Genomic DNA, 15,055 nt, shown 5'->3' with positions numbered 1-15,055 from the left:
AGGAATTTAAAAATGGGGTGTATGATCTGGAATATAGAAAAACCAATGCAGAATAGAGTGTTTTGTGTGTAGGTGGGTGTTTTAATGTTTCCTGTGGTTGTTTGGTACGTATGTCACTATCATTTATTCATTTCTTAAATCTCATTTGTATTTTATTTTATGTATTTATTTTTGTCTTTTTAGGGACCCACCCATGGCATATGGAGGTTCCCAGGCTAGGGGTCGAATCGGAGCTGTAGCTGTCGGCCTATGCCACAGCCACAGCAACGTGGGATCTGAGCCACGTCTGCAACCTGCACCATAGGTCATGGCAGCATTGGCTTCTTAACCCACTGAGCGAGGCCAGGGATCAAACCCAAAACGTCATGGTTCCTGGTCGGGTTCATTAACCACTGAGCCACAACAGGAACGCCTCATTCATATTTTAACGTGGAAGTTTGCTTTGAATATGCACTTGTTCAGAGAACAGCAGAGTACCTTTATAAGTTAACAATACAGAAATATATTGGGCACTCTTCATTTTACATGGCAGATGGTTGGATGGACCATTTAGATGGGGGCTTATCTATAAGTAATGCTTGCTTTTTAACTTATTACAGTTTAGTTGGTGTTTATCTATTTCCCTGTTACTCTGTAAGGTCTTATTAGGGTACAGATCATGTCAGTTTTGTCTGCCCAGCTCAGGACAGAGCCTCACTCATGGCAGGCCATCAAATATTTATGGAACGTTGAGTGATCAATGTCTCTTCCAAACCATTCAGCATGTTTTAAGAGTCATAGTGTAGTGTATTCAGCTATGCCTCCTGTTTTTTTTGTGTGTGAAATTATGAGCATAGTCAAACAGTAGACAATAAATATGCATCCTCAGTCTTCGAAAATGTTTAAAAAATGAACTGTTGACCTCATGCATTTTGTGTTAAGCATTCATAATTCTTAATTAGTATTGGATTCTCATTAAGGAGAGGAGCTTTACTTGCTTCAGGAGTAACATCTCTGCCTTTTGATTACTTGATTGTAGAGGTCAGCCTAGTAGAAGAGTTATACCTTGGTCAGTTCGGTCCTCTCTGCGACAGAAATGGTTTGAAATAGAAATCCATGAGCCTGGGAGGAAGGAGGTGTAGGCATTGGTGTAGATCTCCTGTGTTCAAACCTTATTTCTGCTGTATTTAGCTGTGAGACATTTGACAAGTTAAGTAGCCCTTGAAGCTTCCTTCAGTTTCCCCATCTATAAAGGAGGAGCTACAGTTGCATTACCTCTGAGCTACTGTGGGGATCCACTGAGATCATGTCTATGTGGGTTTTACATAGTGAGCATATGGAACCTTATAGAAGTTGCTCAGTGCTCAGTCACTACAATTTTCTCTTCATTTGTATGCATTAGGATATTTTGAGAAGAGAACTTTTTTTTTTTTTTTTTTTTTTTTTTTTTGGTCTTTTTGCTATTTCTTGGGCCGCTCCCGCGGCATATGGAGGTTCCCAGGCTAGGGGTCTAATCAGAGCTGTAGCCACCGGCCTACGCCAGAGCCACAGCAACGCGGGATCCGAGCCGAGTCTGCAACCTACACCACAGCTCACGGCAATGCCGGATCGTTAACCCACTGAGCAAGGGCAGGGACCAAACCCGCAACCTCATGGTTCCTAGTCGGATTCGTTAACCACTGCGCCACGACGGGAACTCTGAGAACATCTTTTCTTTTCAGTTTTTTGAAGCTGATGAGCAGCACAGGCATGTGGAAGCAGAGCTGAGGAGTCGGTTGGCCACTCTGGAGATGGAGGCGGCCCAGCACCAAGCTGTGGTTGATGGCCTGACACGGAAGTACATGGAAACCATCGAGAAGCTGCAGAACGACAAGGCTAAGCTAGAAGTAAGACCCACTGTTGGTGAGAGCATGTTAGGAAATAGTCCAGGCTTTTGTTAGTCTCCTGTGCACTTTATAGAACAAAAGTTAGCCATTCAGGGTGATGCCTGCAGCATCTCCTCGATGGGCTCCCAACTGTAGCCTGAGCGCTCTGCTTTTCTTTTCCTTCTAAAATTCAGGTGAAATCTCAGACCCTAGAAAAGGAGGCCAAGGATTGTCGGCTTCGGACTGAAGAATGGTATGTGGAGACGTGAATTCCAGGGGGCCCTGAAGTGAGAATCAGAAGACCTGAGTTTTGGTTTAGTAGCTCCTCTGTCTTAATTTTCTCACATTTGCAATGAGACAGGAGTAGGTAATCTCCAGGGTCCTTTTCATTTCTGTTATCTTGGGACTCAGTGAATTCTTCAGAGAGTAGCTTGTGCATTAGTCCTCTGCCTGCAGATGTTTTGGGCTGTGGCAGGTGGCATTCTGGGGCTCCTGTGCTGAGAACTAGACCCTTTCTGTTTCGGACCACTCTGAAGAGAACGCCTTCTAGTCAGTCCCAGGTGGGAAAACTGACTAATGATTGCAGTATCAACCCTCTAACAGTACATTTCAAATAAAACAGATTATGTGATCTAATTTGGAGATATCTACATTTTTAAATTAAAACATTCCTTATCTCTACGTGATAAGAGCATGCACTAATGTTTATTTGATAAATGGCATATTTTAGGTTTTAATAGGACCAGTCAAGTGAATTTCTTCACTTTAGTTGCATTGGTAGAATTACATGCTTGGTTTAGATGTATACCTATGTTCAAAACAAAAATTGTCAGGTTTTGAGCTCAAGGAAGGAAAAAACAGATATAATACTTAAAAAACTTTATCAAAGAAGTTCTCTTCGTGGCTCAGTGGTAACGAACCCGACTAGTATCCATGAGGATGCGGGTTTGATCCCTTACCTAGTGGGTTAAGGATCTGGCATTACCATGAGCTATGGTGTAGGCTGGCAGCTGCAGCTTCAATTTGACCCCAGCCTGGGAACTTCCATGTGCCACAGGAGTGTCCCTAAAAAGCAAAACTAACAAATACCAAAAAACTTTATCATAATGCTTGAACAAATATTTATGTGTTATAAAGAGAAAATATACAATTTTGAAATGGCTCTAAGGTTACTTTGAGTTTGAGGAAATAAACTTAAGATTGTATGAAATACTGGGACCGTGATAAAGTCTTCCAAACTTCCAGTCATTCATCAGGAGTCTCAGGAGCTTTAGAATCAAAGCTTAATGTTTTTCTTATCTTCATTGTTTGTTTGTTTGTTTGTTTTTTTAACACCTCTCTACTACCAAGAGTATCCCGGATATCAGGCACGATTCTCTGAGTGCCTGATACCAGCTGTTGCGGTAACAAGTAAATGATGATCCATTGTCTATCGATAATGTGGTTTTGTATTTTTTCTTTCAGTCAGTTACAGTTAAAGAATCTTCATGAAGATTTGTCAGGTAGATTAGAAGAATCCTTATCAATCATCAATGAAAAAGTACCTTTTAATGATACAAGTAGGTATTATGTACAGTTTTCCACTGTTCGCAACTCTGAACCTTTTTGTGATAGCCAACTAATTAAAATAATTTCGAATCTATTTGGCAGAAACCCTCATTGGCCTAGCAGAGGTTGCTTTTTGTCCTTTTGATCCGCTTTGGCCCTCATGTTTCATAGGATATTTTCAGTTGTCATGTAACTATTCCAAAGCTAAGCTTCTTGGAAAAAGCTCAAAGCCACAATTTTTAATTGCATGTATTTAGCATATCCCAAGGTGAAAACCCTCCTGCGAATAAGTACTTGAATGTTTGTACAAGAAAAGTTGGTCATGGTGGGCAGCAAGATGGGAAAGGAGTACAGGAATGGGGTGGAGGTGAATCTTCTTAGCCTGGTATCGCCTGCCCTTTGGACAATCCCCAGGGATAGTTAGGCAGCCGACTTGGGTCAGCCCTGCTTCCTGCTCATCCTGGAATTGGCTGGTAATTTCCACAGCTGAGAGCAACAAAAAGAGCTTAAAAAAACCCCATCAATTTACATGTATAATGGGTGCCACATTTGTAACCTTTAGACAAGTATTAGATTAAAACCTTGAAGGCAAGGAAAGCACTTAATTTTTTGAATTCAGAAATTTAAATTCAAATCAGTACACATTTCCTTTTTTACAATTATATAATTGAAGTTAATCTTTGATTTCGTCTCCATTTTTCTTAGGGAAGACCTAAAAAAAGAGGAAAGAAAAGACACCAAAGGAAAATAGCAGTTTGATCTAACATTAAAATCAACATATGCCATTATATATCAAAAACCTAAATTCCTGTGAAAACAACACCTGTTACTCCTCTTTACATTAATGTAAATAGCACTAGCATACTTCGATCCCCTAGACTTGAAACCTTGGCCTTCCATTTTCTTCTTAATCCTCATATCAGATAGTCATCAGATTCTATAATTTCCTTCTGAATCTCTTTGGGTGTATCCCTTCTTTTCCAATACTAGTTGTTACCCTATTTTAGGTCCTTAGCATGTCACAAGTAGGTTACTACTTTTAGTTCTGAAATATTTAGGGATCATTTGCTGAAAGTCTAGAGGGGTGGGGAGCGTAGGAGATGCAGAAATGCAAAAAAGATAAAAATCTCTACTCTTAAGGAATTTATAGTCCAGTAGGAGAGAGATAAGATAGAGAAATATCTAAAATATAAGCTAAGTTATTCCATGAAGTACCTCTTGGGGCTTTAGAGGACGGGTGATTACTCTAGCAGGGTTGTTTGGGAAAGCCTTTTGGAAGAAATGTGCTTTGAGCTGGGCCAGAATGCAGAAGCAGGTCAGAGACATGAGGGAGAACAGGAAGGGAATTGCATGGCGTGTGGTATGTAGAATAACAGTGCCATCAGGGCCTGGCAGCAGTAGTTAGTTAACTGGGACCGGAGTGGGGGGGATGTGGAGGGGAGGAATGGCAGGAAAGGCAGTAGGACAAGGTTTGGTGACTAGATTTGGAGTCTTTGAGAGGGCTAGTGACCTTTGAGAGAAGCTCTTCCGTGCAGAGTGGAGGTGGACACATAGCAGTCTGGGGAGCGTAGGAGATGTAGAAATGCAAAAAAGATAAAAATCTCTACTCTTAAAGAATTTATAGTCCAGTAGGAGAGAGATAAGATAGAGAAATATCTAAAATATAAGCTAAGTTATTCCATGAAGTACCTCTTCATGGATGCTGAGGAAACGGGCAGAGGCATGCTACTTTTTGAAGGAAAGGAGAGCTGAGCACTATAGCAGAGTAAAAGGAGAGGTTGTGTGCATGGGGGCCTTTCCTGTCATTGGCCCCCTCAGCTCTCCACGGCAATGCACAGAAGTCCAGCAACACCAGGTTAAACACCCTCTTCTCTGGCTTCCTGTCTCATTCCATTTCCCTGCTCCTCTCCACCCCAGTCCCTTCGGCATTACAGAGCACTCTGTGATTTCATTACTGTGTCTCTATCACACTTCCCATAACCTGGACTCCAAACCTTTTCCACTTTGAGCCCCCAACACCATTCCCCCTTGCTGCCTGGGCCCCATGGATGGGTGGCCTCCCCCTACAATGCCAAGAAGACCAGAGCCAAGGCACAAGGGGTTCTGGCAAGAACCCTTCATTCCAGAGTCTATGGCTTCACACAGCCTTTCCTCAGCGAACCTTCTCCCAGGCTCCTGGGAACTGCTCCTTCTGACCCCCTCAGGACCCTCCTTCTTATACCTTCAAAATTACCTCATTAGAAAAAGAGTATCTGTTGCCGTGCGTTTATGCCCACAGTGACTTCACCCCCTTTACTCAGAGCATCCCTAATTCTCTGAGCACCCCTCCGCCATGCCCACAGCCCCAACACCTTGAATTAGGCCAGAAGAGGGCTGATAGGAGAATAGGTGTTAATGGACGGGAGACCAAGCTGGCAGTATGTAGCTGATTTAATAGAAACGGAGTCATAAGAGAATTGGATAAAAATGGCATAAGAACTTTCAGAGTCACCTTTGACACAGGGAAGGTTGGAGTGGCTGGAGAGTTGTGCAGGGATTCGTAAAGATGAAGGTCATTAAAATGTGGAGGTTGAGGAAGTGTGTGGCCAAGTTTTGGGAAGCCGTCAGAGTCAATGCCAGACTCCAGGGTAGACTTGAGAGGAGAATTGTGAAAAAGATGTGGAACCACCCAGAAAAATTAGTGTCGAGTCACTGGAATCAACAATGGCAGATGGCTTTTCCAATATTGTAGTGTCATGAAAACGCAGGCATTTTTGGATGGTTAGTGTGGCAGCTGTGTTCAGGGTTATTTTAACAGGAAGAATGACAGAAGATGGCAAGAATATTAGGAGCCTGTTAGAGTAAGCTTGATGGACCCTAAGGGAATTTTTGAAATGAGTTTTAGAAGCAGAAACACAGGTTGGTTTGTTTTTGTAGCTGAAAGTTTAAAAAAAAATTGGAAATATTACTTCATCTGAGAAACAACTGATTCTGTTTAAATTCTGTTATTCTCCTATATCATGTTTGTGACTTTGATCATCTTAAAATCTTGTATAAAGCTGATTTTGCTGCAGAGCATTTATTATTTCTCTGCTCAACTGTTTTTCCATAAGTGTAAACTGACTTAATGGACATCCGTTTTTATTTTGTAGAATATAGTCGGTATAATGCTCTGAACGTGCCGATCCACAATAGGAGACATCAGGTAAAGACAAAGTTTTTATTTCCAACAGTGTGTGTTAAACTTTTCAGAAACTCGAATTAGTTGTTTGGGCCTCTGTTTGGTGCATTTAACTTCTGCTTTCTTTTGCATACATTTTTTACAATTATGTAACTTGCTGTTTTTTGAATTTGTAAATACTGTAGATTTTTTTGCTGTCTCTCTTGTCCAAAAGCATTAGAACTGAATTGTGGGATGCACTGATTTTGTGAGTCGTGCCTTTCTTTTGGGTTGGTGGACTTAAAACAGTCTAAATTAAGTGGAAGAGGTATATTTGCCAAAACTGGCAGCTTTCTAATTTACTTAGATGGTTATATTAAAATCTAAGTGGGAGCAATGAATTTAAATTAAGGAATAATTATACTGGAATGCAAATGTTTTCTCCAAAAGCAGACTTAATAGTTGTTTGGGAATAACTCGATAGTTGACTTTAACTGTGTCCTTTTCATTTTAAAGCTGAGGATGCGGGATATTGCTGGGCAGGCCCTGGCTTTTGTTCAAGATCTTGTCAAGGCTCTTCTGAACTTTCACACCTATACAGAACAGAGGATTCAGATTTTTCCTATTGATTCTGCCATCGACACTATATCTCCATTGAATCAGAAGGTACATTTAACTCAGGATACCATTTGTCTGCCCTGGACAAACATGGAGACTTGTTATAAGTCATAGTATTTACCTTCCATGGCAAACACAGAGATTCTTAAGAAATGAAATAGTAAGGGAGTTGTTAAAAGACCTTAGTGTGAATGAATGGTGTGGGCATTAAGAGATATGTGGTCATCAAGGAGGGGAGATTGCTGTTGCTAGTATTTGGAAAGATTCTTTGGCAACTGGGCTTTGAAAAATGAGCATGAGTTTTGAGGTTAATAGACGCAAACTGTTACATTTAGAATGGGTGGACAGTGAGGTCCTGGTTTTATTTAGCACAGGCAGTTGTATCCAATCACTTGTGATGAAACATGATGAAAGATAATATGGGAAAGAGAGTGTAAATAGATGTATGACAGGGTCACTTTGCTGTACAGCAGAAATTGACAGAACAATGTAAATCAACTATAATAAAAAATTTTAAAAAAAGAAAGAAAAGAAAAATGAGCATGATTTGAATAGGAGAGAAGTGTTTCGGTATTTTTTTCCCCCACAAGAGGGTAAGAAGTGGGCAAAACCATGGAGTAGGAAAGTTTATGGAGTGTGGACGTGGTCACATCTCACCACTTCTGGCATGTTGTACTAGTCACACAGATCAACCCTGACGCATTGTGCCCGGGTATTTCTCAAAGCCAAGGACAGCAGGAGGTGCAGAGATCACTGGGGCCGTCTCAAAGGGAGGAAGTTGGGGGGCTTGCTTTAGATGTGCTCTGAGTGCCCCATAACGTGGTGGTCTGAACGGGGTCATGCTACTCTCTACTTACCTGATTTTTCTCCTCAGCTTTGCTGCTTTTTTGTGTGTCATGCAGTATTGAATAGTGCTTGTGTCCACTGATCTTGTAAGTGCCTGTTAGTATAGCAAAGGCTTAGAGTGATACCGGAGTCATATTTCTGCCACTTTCTGTATCCCCCAGGCAGTTTATTTAAGCTCTCTATGCATTTTGAAAATGGAGGATGTATTACCCAGTCATAGGTGTGTATGTTTGAGGTGTGTATAAATGAGATAATACTTGTACAACACTAAGAACAGAGCTTGGCACATGTAAGTACTCAGTAAAAGTTAGCTCTTCATCATCATGCTGCCTTGCACACAGGAGGCCCTCAGCAGGTGCTTGGTTTTCATCAATTTTCAGCTGACACCCCAGATCTTTTGAAGTTGATAAACATTAAACTTTGGGCCTTTGAAATGCTCTTTAATATCACTTTGGGAAAAAGCTTTCAGATGACCTGGGTAAGGAAAATGGAACTGCAGCATTTTAATGTAGTTTCATTTTATACTACCTATAATATAAAAACCATTTTCACCTACTGGTTCTTTGTCCATTATTTTATTTTAGCTTATTTCCATGTTATGCCCATGCAGTGAGAATCAAGTATGTTAATCTTAACAGAAACATTTCATTACTTAGAAGAATTCATGTTTTTTTTTTTTTTTTTTATATTTTACCTTTGGTGCTTTGGCCTCTGAAAGGCCCAATGTGATTTTCTTAATAAGCCTCTATTACTGAAGATTCAGAAAGCGTTTGTTGAAAGAGAACCAAAGTGATTGTTTAGACTTGTTCATAGACTCATATACTAGGTATTTATACCTTTGAGCTTAGGGTTCAACTTATTTTACAGCTCTAAAGATCACAGATCAGAGAGGTTGAGTTTCCCAGGGCCATGTATCTCAGTAGTTTGAGGCAGGGTCAGTTGAATCACATTTCTGCAAAATGAGATCTTATATTTCTATATTGAGAAATTGAAATTTGATCCATTATACAGTACTTAGAGAACTGAGGTATGTCACAAGTGAAGAATTGGCTTCTTGCTTCTAAATTGTCTAATTGCCTGGGGAATCTTTTTCTGAATTTATTCTCCATACTGGATTACTCCTTTGTAATTATTATAGTATCCATGACAGTTATAAAAGTTTTTGTAGTCTCATTTTGATGCTAATTATATTCCTGGAATTTACTAAGATTGAACATTGTGTACAGTAAAAATATGCTGTCCTCCAAAGCCTTGTTTTTCTTTTTCTTTTTGTCTTTTTGTCTTTTTAGGGCCACTCCAACGGCATATGGAATTTCCCAGGCTAGGGGTCAAATCACAGCTGCAGCTGATAGCCTATGCAACAGTCACAGCAATGTGGGATATGAGCAGTGTCTGTGATCTACACCACAGCTCACAACACTGGATTCTTAACCCACTGAGCAAGGCCAGGGATTGAACCCATGATCCTCAGGGTTTACTAGTCAGGTTCGTTACTGCTGAGCCACAACAGGAACTCCATCAAAAGTCTTGTTTCTGAAAAATGAGTTCTATAACACAAAAATCTGTGTCTTACAGTTTTGATTACCAAATCTTTTTTTTTTTTTTTCTTTTTTTTACCTGAGACCCCTGTGGAGAAGCAGTTGTTTAGGGAAGAAGGCCTGTTGATGCTCAGTTGTAAATAGTGAACCCTCCCCTTTTGCTCACATGCCTGGTTCTTAATTATGTCATCCTTTTTCTAGTTTGTCCTTTTGCAATTGAATGGGGACTTGGAGATAGTGTCTGGGATTGTTAGAGGGGAGCTCTGTATAAAAGCTAAATTTCCCCAAAAAAGTTAGCAAAAGAATTCAGATTTATAACTCAGTGGGTCCATTTACAAATACATACACTATATATATAATTTTTTTTCTCGGTGTTTTTTTTAGGGCTGCATCTGCGGCACATGGAAGTTCCCAGGTTAGGGGTTGAATTGGAGCTGTAGCTGCTGGCCTACACCACAGCCATAGCAACACGGGATCCAAGCTGCATCTGCAACCTACACTGCAGCTGACATCAACGCGGGATCCTCAGCCCACTGAGTAAGGCCAGGGATTGAACCTGTGTCCTCCTGGTTACTAGTTGGGTTCGTTACCACTGAGCCACATAGGGAACACCTACAAATATTTTGATAGTGTTTATTTTCCAGAAATTTAACTCACTCTTCTTTTCCTTCTGTTTAGTTCTCACAGTATCTTCATGAAAATGCGTCCTATGTCCGCCCTCTTGAGGAAGGAATGCTTCATTTATTTGAAAGTATCACGGAGGATACTGTGACTGTCCTGGTAATCTTCTTCTATGTTTTACCTCTGGAAGTGGAAACTCTTCTTTTTCAAATGACACTATTAACCTTGAAATTGTTTTTCTCTTCCAGGAGACAACTGTGAAATTGAAAACTTTTTCAGAGCATTTAACCTCTTACATATGTTTTCTTAGGAAGATTCTTCCATATCAGTTAAAAAGGTACTTACTCCTCCAGGCCAGGGAGCTTGGGGAATTGTGAGGTGTCATCTGAGCAGTGCAGAAGTTAATAAAGCAGTCATGTGCTTCTTGTGATCTACTTGACCTTTCTGCACCACAGCCAATGGGGACTTTTGTGAAGAAGGAACAAAATCATGGCTTGAGCAGCACAGGCTTATAGTTAAGAAAATTGAACTGTAGTTTGTTGGCTAATGTTTTCTCAGTAATTTTGCACTGTGATTACTGCTATAAACACATAATGGAGAATGAACCAGTATTTTTATTGATTGTGAATGACACATTTATTGAAAGATTTCAATTTGGGGTTTTTATTATCTTTTTACTATAAACATCTAGATGGGGGTTATAATAGCCTTTATAGTGAATCTGTAATCCTTAGGTTTCTCTGAAATAATATATCATTGTTTTTATTATTGGTGATTCATTTACGTTATAAAGTAAAAACTTCATTTACATACTCCAGCCCTCATAGGATATGTCATTTAGTAACATTAAATATTCCATCTTAAGTATTTCTGGAAAGACAAGAGAAAACTTTTTGTAACTGGAAATTTGAGAATATTGCTTGTACATTTTGATACTTTTAGTCTAAAACCAGGTCTCCAAGCCTTCTAGTTCATTTAAATCATTTTATCCTAAGATTTAGTCTTTAAAGAATGGGGAATTCCCTGGTGGATAAGTGGTTAAGGACTCAATGTTGTCATTGCTGTGGCTTGATTTACTGCTATGGCTTGGGTTTGATCCCTGGCCTGAGAACTTCTGTATGCCACAGGCCTGGCCAAAAAAAAAAAAAAAAAAAAAAAAAAAAATACAACTGGAACATAAAGAGGAATAAAAACATATATGTATTATAGTATATTGCAAAATAAGGCTTAGGAACTATGTAGGTGAGTAACTTAGAGATATTGAAAATATTCAAGTAATTATAATTTTAAGTCCTTATCACATAAAAGTAGTAAGTTTTAGCTTTTCGAAAATATGAAATTTTATTATTAAAAATTAATGTGTTAAGAGCTATCTTATTACCTAATGCCAACCTAATGAAATATTTTAGTAACTGAATTCTATGATTTGTGCATATGACAACATTTAGAGATTAGGGAATTATGACTTAAACTAATAATTATAAATTACAGTTTCATTTAGATCCTTAAATGGGACTTTCTGTGTGGCTTGCAGCATAACTACGCGGTGTTGCTTCTGCAGTGGCTGTGGCTTGACCCCCAGATCCTTAAATGTTTTTAGTTCAGTATCATTAAAGTTTTTTTGAAAGTTGACTCTAGAGATTTAACATTAAATTGAATATACTTTATTGGTTTGGCCTATGTTAAAAAGAACCTATTTAAGAGCCATTGCAAAAGTGGTATTTACTACTTGAACCAGTTACATTTACATTTTTATTTTATCTTAATTTATTTTTCACTGTTACATTTTTATTTTCATCTTTTTGAGGGCCGCACCCATTACATATGGAAATTCCCAGGCAAGGGGTCAAATCAGAACTGCAGCTGCTGGCCTGAACTACAGCCATGGCAATGTAGGATCTGAGCTGTGTCTGTGACCTATACCACATCTCATGGCAACACCAGATACTTAACCCACTGAGCAGGGCCAGTGATCAAACCCACTTCCTCACAGATACTAGTTGGGTTCGTTACTGCTAAGCCACAACAGGTACTCCATTATTACATTTTTAGAAACACTGGATAAGGTCCTTTCTTGATCTAAGATTCCTATTCTCAGAATGTTCTGTCCGATATGCTTTCAGCCCTACCTTATCAGGTATTTATGTTTTTAGGCAATTTTTTGGTCATTGGTTTAAATATCACTTTAGTTGTCAAGATGACATGTTCATTAGTAGTAAGTGAGCTTACTGTTGAATGAAGCTATCTGCTGTAAATGAATAGAAGGGGAGAAGTGGCAAGGTCAAGGGAATGGACATAATTATTATTCTTGTGCTAATAACTTTTCTAGCTTTGTGTGAAAAGCATTTTACTTGATTACCTACACTATTTTTTTTTTTTTTTGTCTTCCGTCTTTTTAGGGCCGCACCTGTGGCATGTGGAGGTTCCCAAGCTGGGGGGCTAATTGGAGCTATAGCTGCCAACCTACACCACAGCCACAGCAATGCCAGATCTGAGCCGCATCTGTGATCCACTACAGCTCAACACTGGATCCTTAACCCACTGAGCGAGGCCAGGGATCGAACCTGCAACCTTATGGTTCGTTTCAACTGCAGCATGATGGGAACTCCTACCTACATTTTAAACAGACGCTATTGAGTCTATGTAGTTTTTTTTAACCTTATAATTTCTTCCAAGTACCACTTAAAATTGAAAATGATAAAATGTATTTTATGAATGTTAAGCGTTTACTGTTATATTGAGCCTATAGATTTTTTTCCTCTGACTTTTGAAACTACATACACTGAAAAAGTTTCTTTAACGATTCTCTCTTCTAGTTCCTATTTAATTTATTCTCTTTAGAAATTCAGTGTGTGAAATATTTTTTTCTTGAAAAACACTTTTAAGGATACATTTTTGTGCTACTCTCAGAGTAGAAGGCACCTGCCTTTATCTTTTCTTCCAGTTTAGTTGTCTCTTGCTGCATTGGCATTTGTAGCATGCAGGTGTATGTATTAGAGTATAAAAAAATGGAGTCACATTCCTTTTTTAAATAAATTCTCTTCTTGAATGTAGATGTTTGAGAATTTAGATGGTTTACTACAGCTAATTGAAAATCATTCAGGATGCTCACTTTTATAAAATCTGCTCATTCCTAGTTTAGAAGAAGAATGTGAAGCTTCCCTTTGCACGTCTGCATTACGAGCCAGGAATCTAGAGCTGTCTCAGGACATGAAAAAGATGACAGCTGTGTTTGAGAAGCTGCAGACTTATATTGGCCTTCTTGCCTTGCCAAGTAAGTGTGTTTGTTGCTCACAGTTTAACTTGAAGAACTTCGAGAACAAGAAGCTGGAAAAGGGAGGTGGTTTGGCATGTTTGAGTGAGAAGAGCCTAGGATCTGGGGTCAGAAAAACTTGAATTCACATCTCCAGCCCCTTGTACATTTGTGGCTTCAGGCAAATAGCTTTACTTCTCTGCTCGTGTATTCCCATTTATAAAATAGAGGTAAATGCGATTATTAAGTTAAATTAAGAATGCGCAATATTGGACATTGCATACATTAAATCTCTTTCTCAACTTCCCCTTTTTTAATTGGAGAGGGAGTGAAGCATAAGAATTTGTAGCAACTTTGCAACAAGTAGTATAGGGGAGGTTTAACAGTAAAAATCCTATTTGTTTGCCTTTGGTTTACTTTGAAAAGAGTATTTTCAGGTCATTGAATGGACCTCGATTTAAATGATGTTTTTAAGAAAGCTATGATTTTCCTCATAGTGGTTTGTTTGGTTTTTGTAACAGTTACAATGTAATATAATTTACCATATAGTTTACCTATTTCAAGTGTATAGTGTAATCACAGATATATGCAACCAATGCTTTATCAATTTTAGAGTATTTTCATTACCTTGAAATGAAACCCTGTCTACTTTAGCTCTCACCCCTTTACGTCCCTCCCTAGTACCAAGCAACCACTAATCTACTTTCAGTCTATAGATTTGCTTATTCTGAACATTTCAAATAAATGGGATCATATAATATGTGGTCCTTTGTGACTGTTTTTTTTTTTCAGTTGGCATGATATTTTTAAGAATGATCCAAGTTGTAGCATGTGTCAGTATTTCCTTTCTTTTCATTGCTGACTAATAGTCCATTGTATGGATGTATCACATTTATTTACCCATCAGTTGATGGACATTTTGATTGTTTCCACCTTTTGGCTGTTATGAATAATGATGCTATAGATATTTGTGAACAAGTGTTTGAATAGATATATCTTTTTTTTTGCCTTTTAGGGCTGTGCCCCGGCATATGGACATTCCCAGGCTAGAGGTCAAATTGAAGCTGTAGCTGCTGGCCTATGCCACAGCTACAGCAATGTGGGATTCGAGCAGCGTCTGTGACCTACGCCACAGCTCATGGCAATGACAGATCCTTAACCCACTGAGCAAGGCCAGCAAACGCGTGTCCCCATGGATACTAGTCAGGTTCATTACCACTGAACCATGACAGGAACTCCCTGGATAGATATATCTTTGCATTTCTCTTGGGTGTATACCTAGGATTGGAATTGCTGAGTCATATGGTATGTTTAACTGTTTGAGAAATTGCTGGATTATTTTCCAAGGCATCTGTACCATTTTATATTTCTGCTAGCAGTGTATGATAGCTCCAGTTTCTCCACAACCTCAATGATGCTTGTTATTACGTGACTTCTAAAAAAGTTTCTCCTTTTTTAAAATTGAAGTATAGTTGATTTATAATACTGTGTTAGTTTCGGGTATACTGCACACATATATATAACATACATGTATGTGTGTGTGTGTGTATATATATAGATCCTTTAAAAAAATTCTTGGGAATTCCCTTGTGACACAGAGAGTTAAGGAACCAGCATTGTTACTGCTGTGGCTCAGGTTGCTGCTGTG

At 39.1% G+C, this 15,055-nt stretch overlaps 1 protein-coding gene across 2 annotated transcripts in view; it reads left to right on the top strand.

Annotated features, from left to right (window-relative positions):
- The window catches only part of PPP1R21 (protein phosphatase 1 regulatory subunit 21), a 71,718-nt gene that overhangs the window by 17,738 nt on the left and 38,925 nt on the right, over positions 1-15,055 (top strand). For both annotated transcript variants that reach the window (XM_003125155.6, XM_005655227.3), the window contains exons 5-12: positions 1,701-1,865; positions 2,039-2,097; positions 3,309-3,403; positions 6,524-6,576; positions 7,048-7,197; positions 10,212-10,313; positions 10,403-10,491; positions 13,292-13,428. In XM_003125155.6, coding sequence (XP_003125203.2) covers positions 1,701-1,865; positions 2,039-2,097; positions 3,309-3,403; positions 6,524-6,576; positions 7,048-7,197; positions 10,212-10,313; positions 10,403-10,491; positions 13,292-13,428 — 850 coding nt within the window. The remainder of the gene's footprint in view (positions 1-1,700; positions 1,866-2,038; positions 2,098-3,308; positions 3,404-6,523; positions 6,577-7,047; positions 7,198-10,211; positions 10,314-10,402; positions 10,492-13,291; positions 13,429-15,055) is intronic.

The sequence above is a fragment of the Sus scrofa genome, chromosome 3 (assembly GCF_000003025.6).
Source record: "Sus scrofa isolate TJ Tabasco breed Duroc chromosome 3, Sscrofa11.1, whole genome shotgun sequence".
Lineage (NCBI taxonomy): Eukaryota > Metazoa > Chordata > Mammalia > Artiodactyla > Suidae > Sus > Sus scrofa.
The sequence above is the reverse complement of the archived record's forward strand: the minus strand, read 5'-3'. Positions and strand labels throughout refer to the sequence as shown.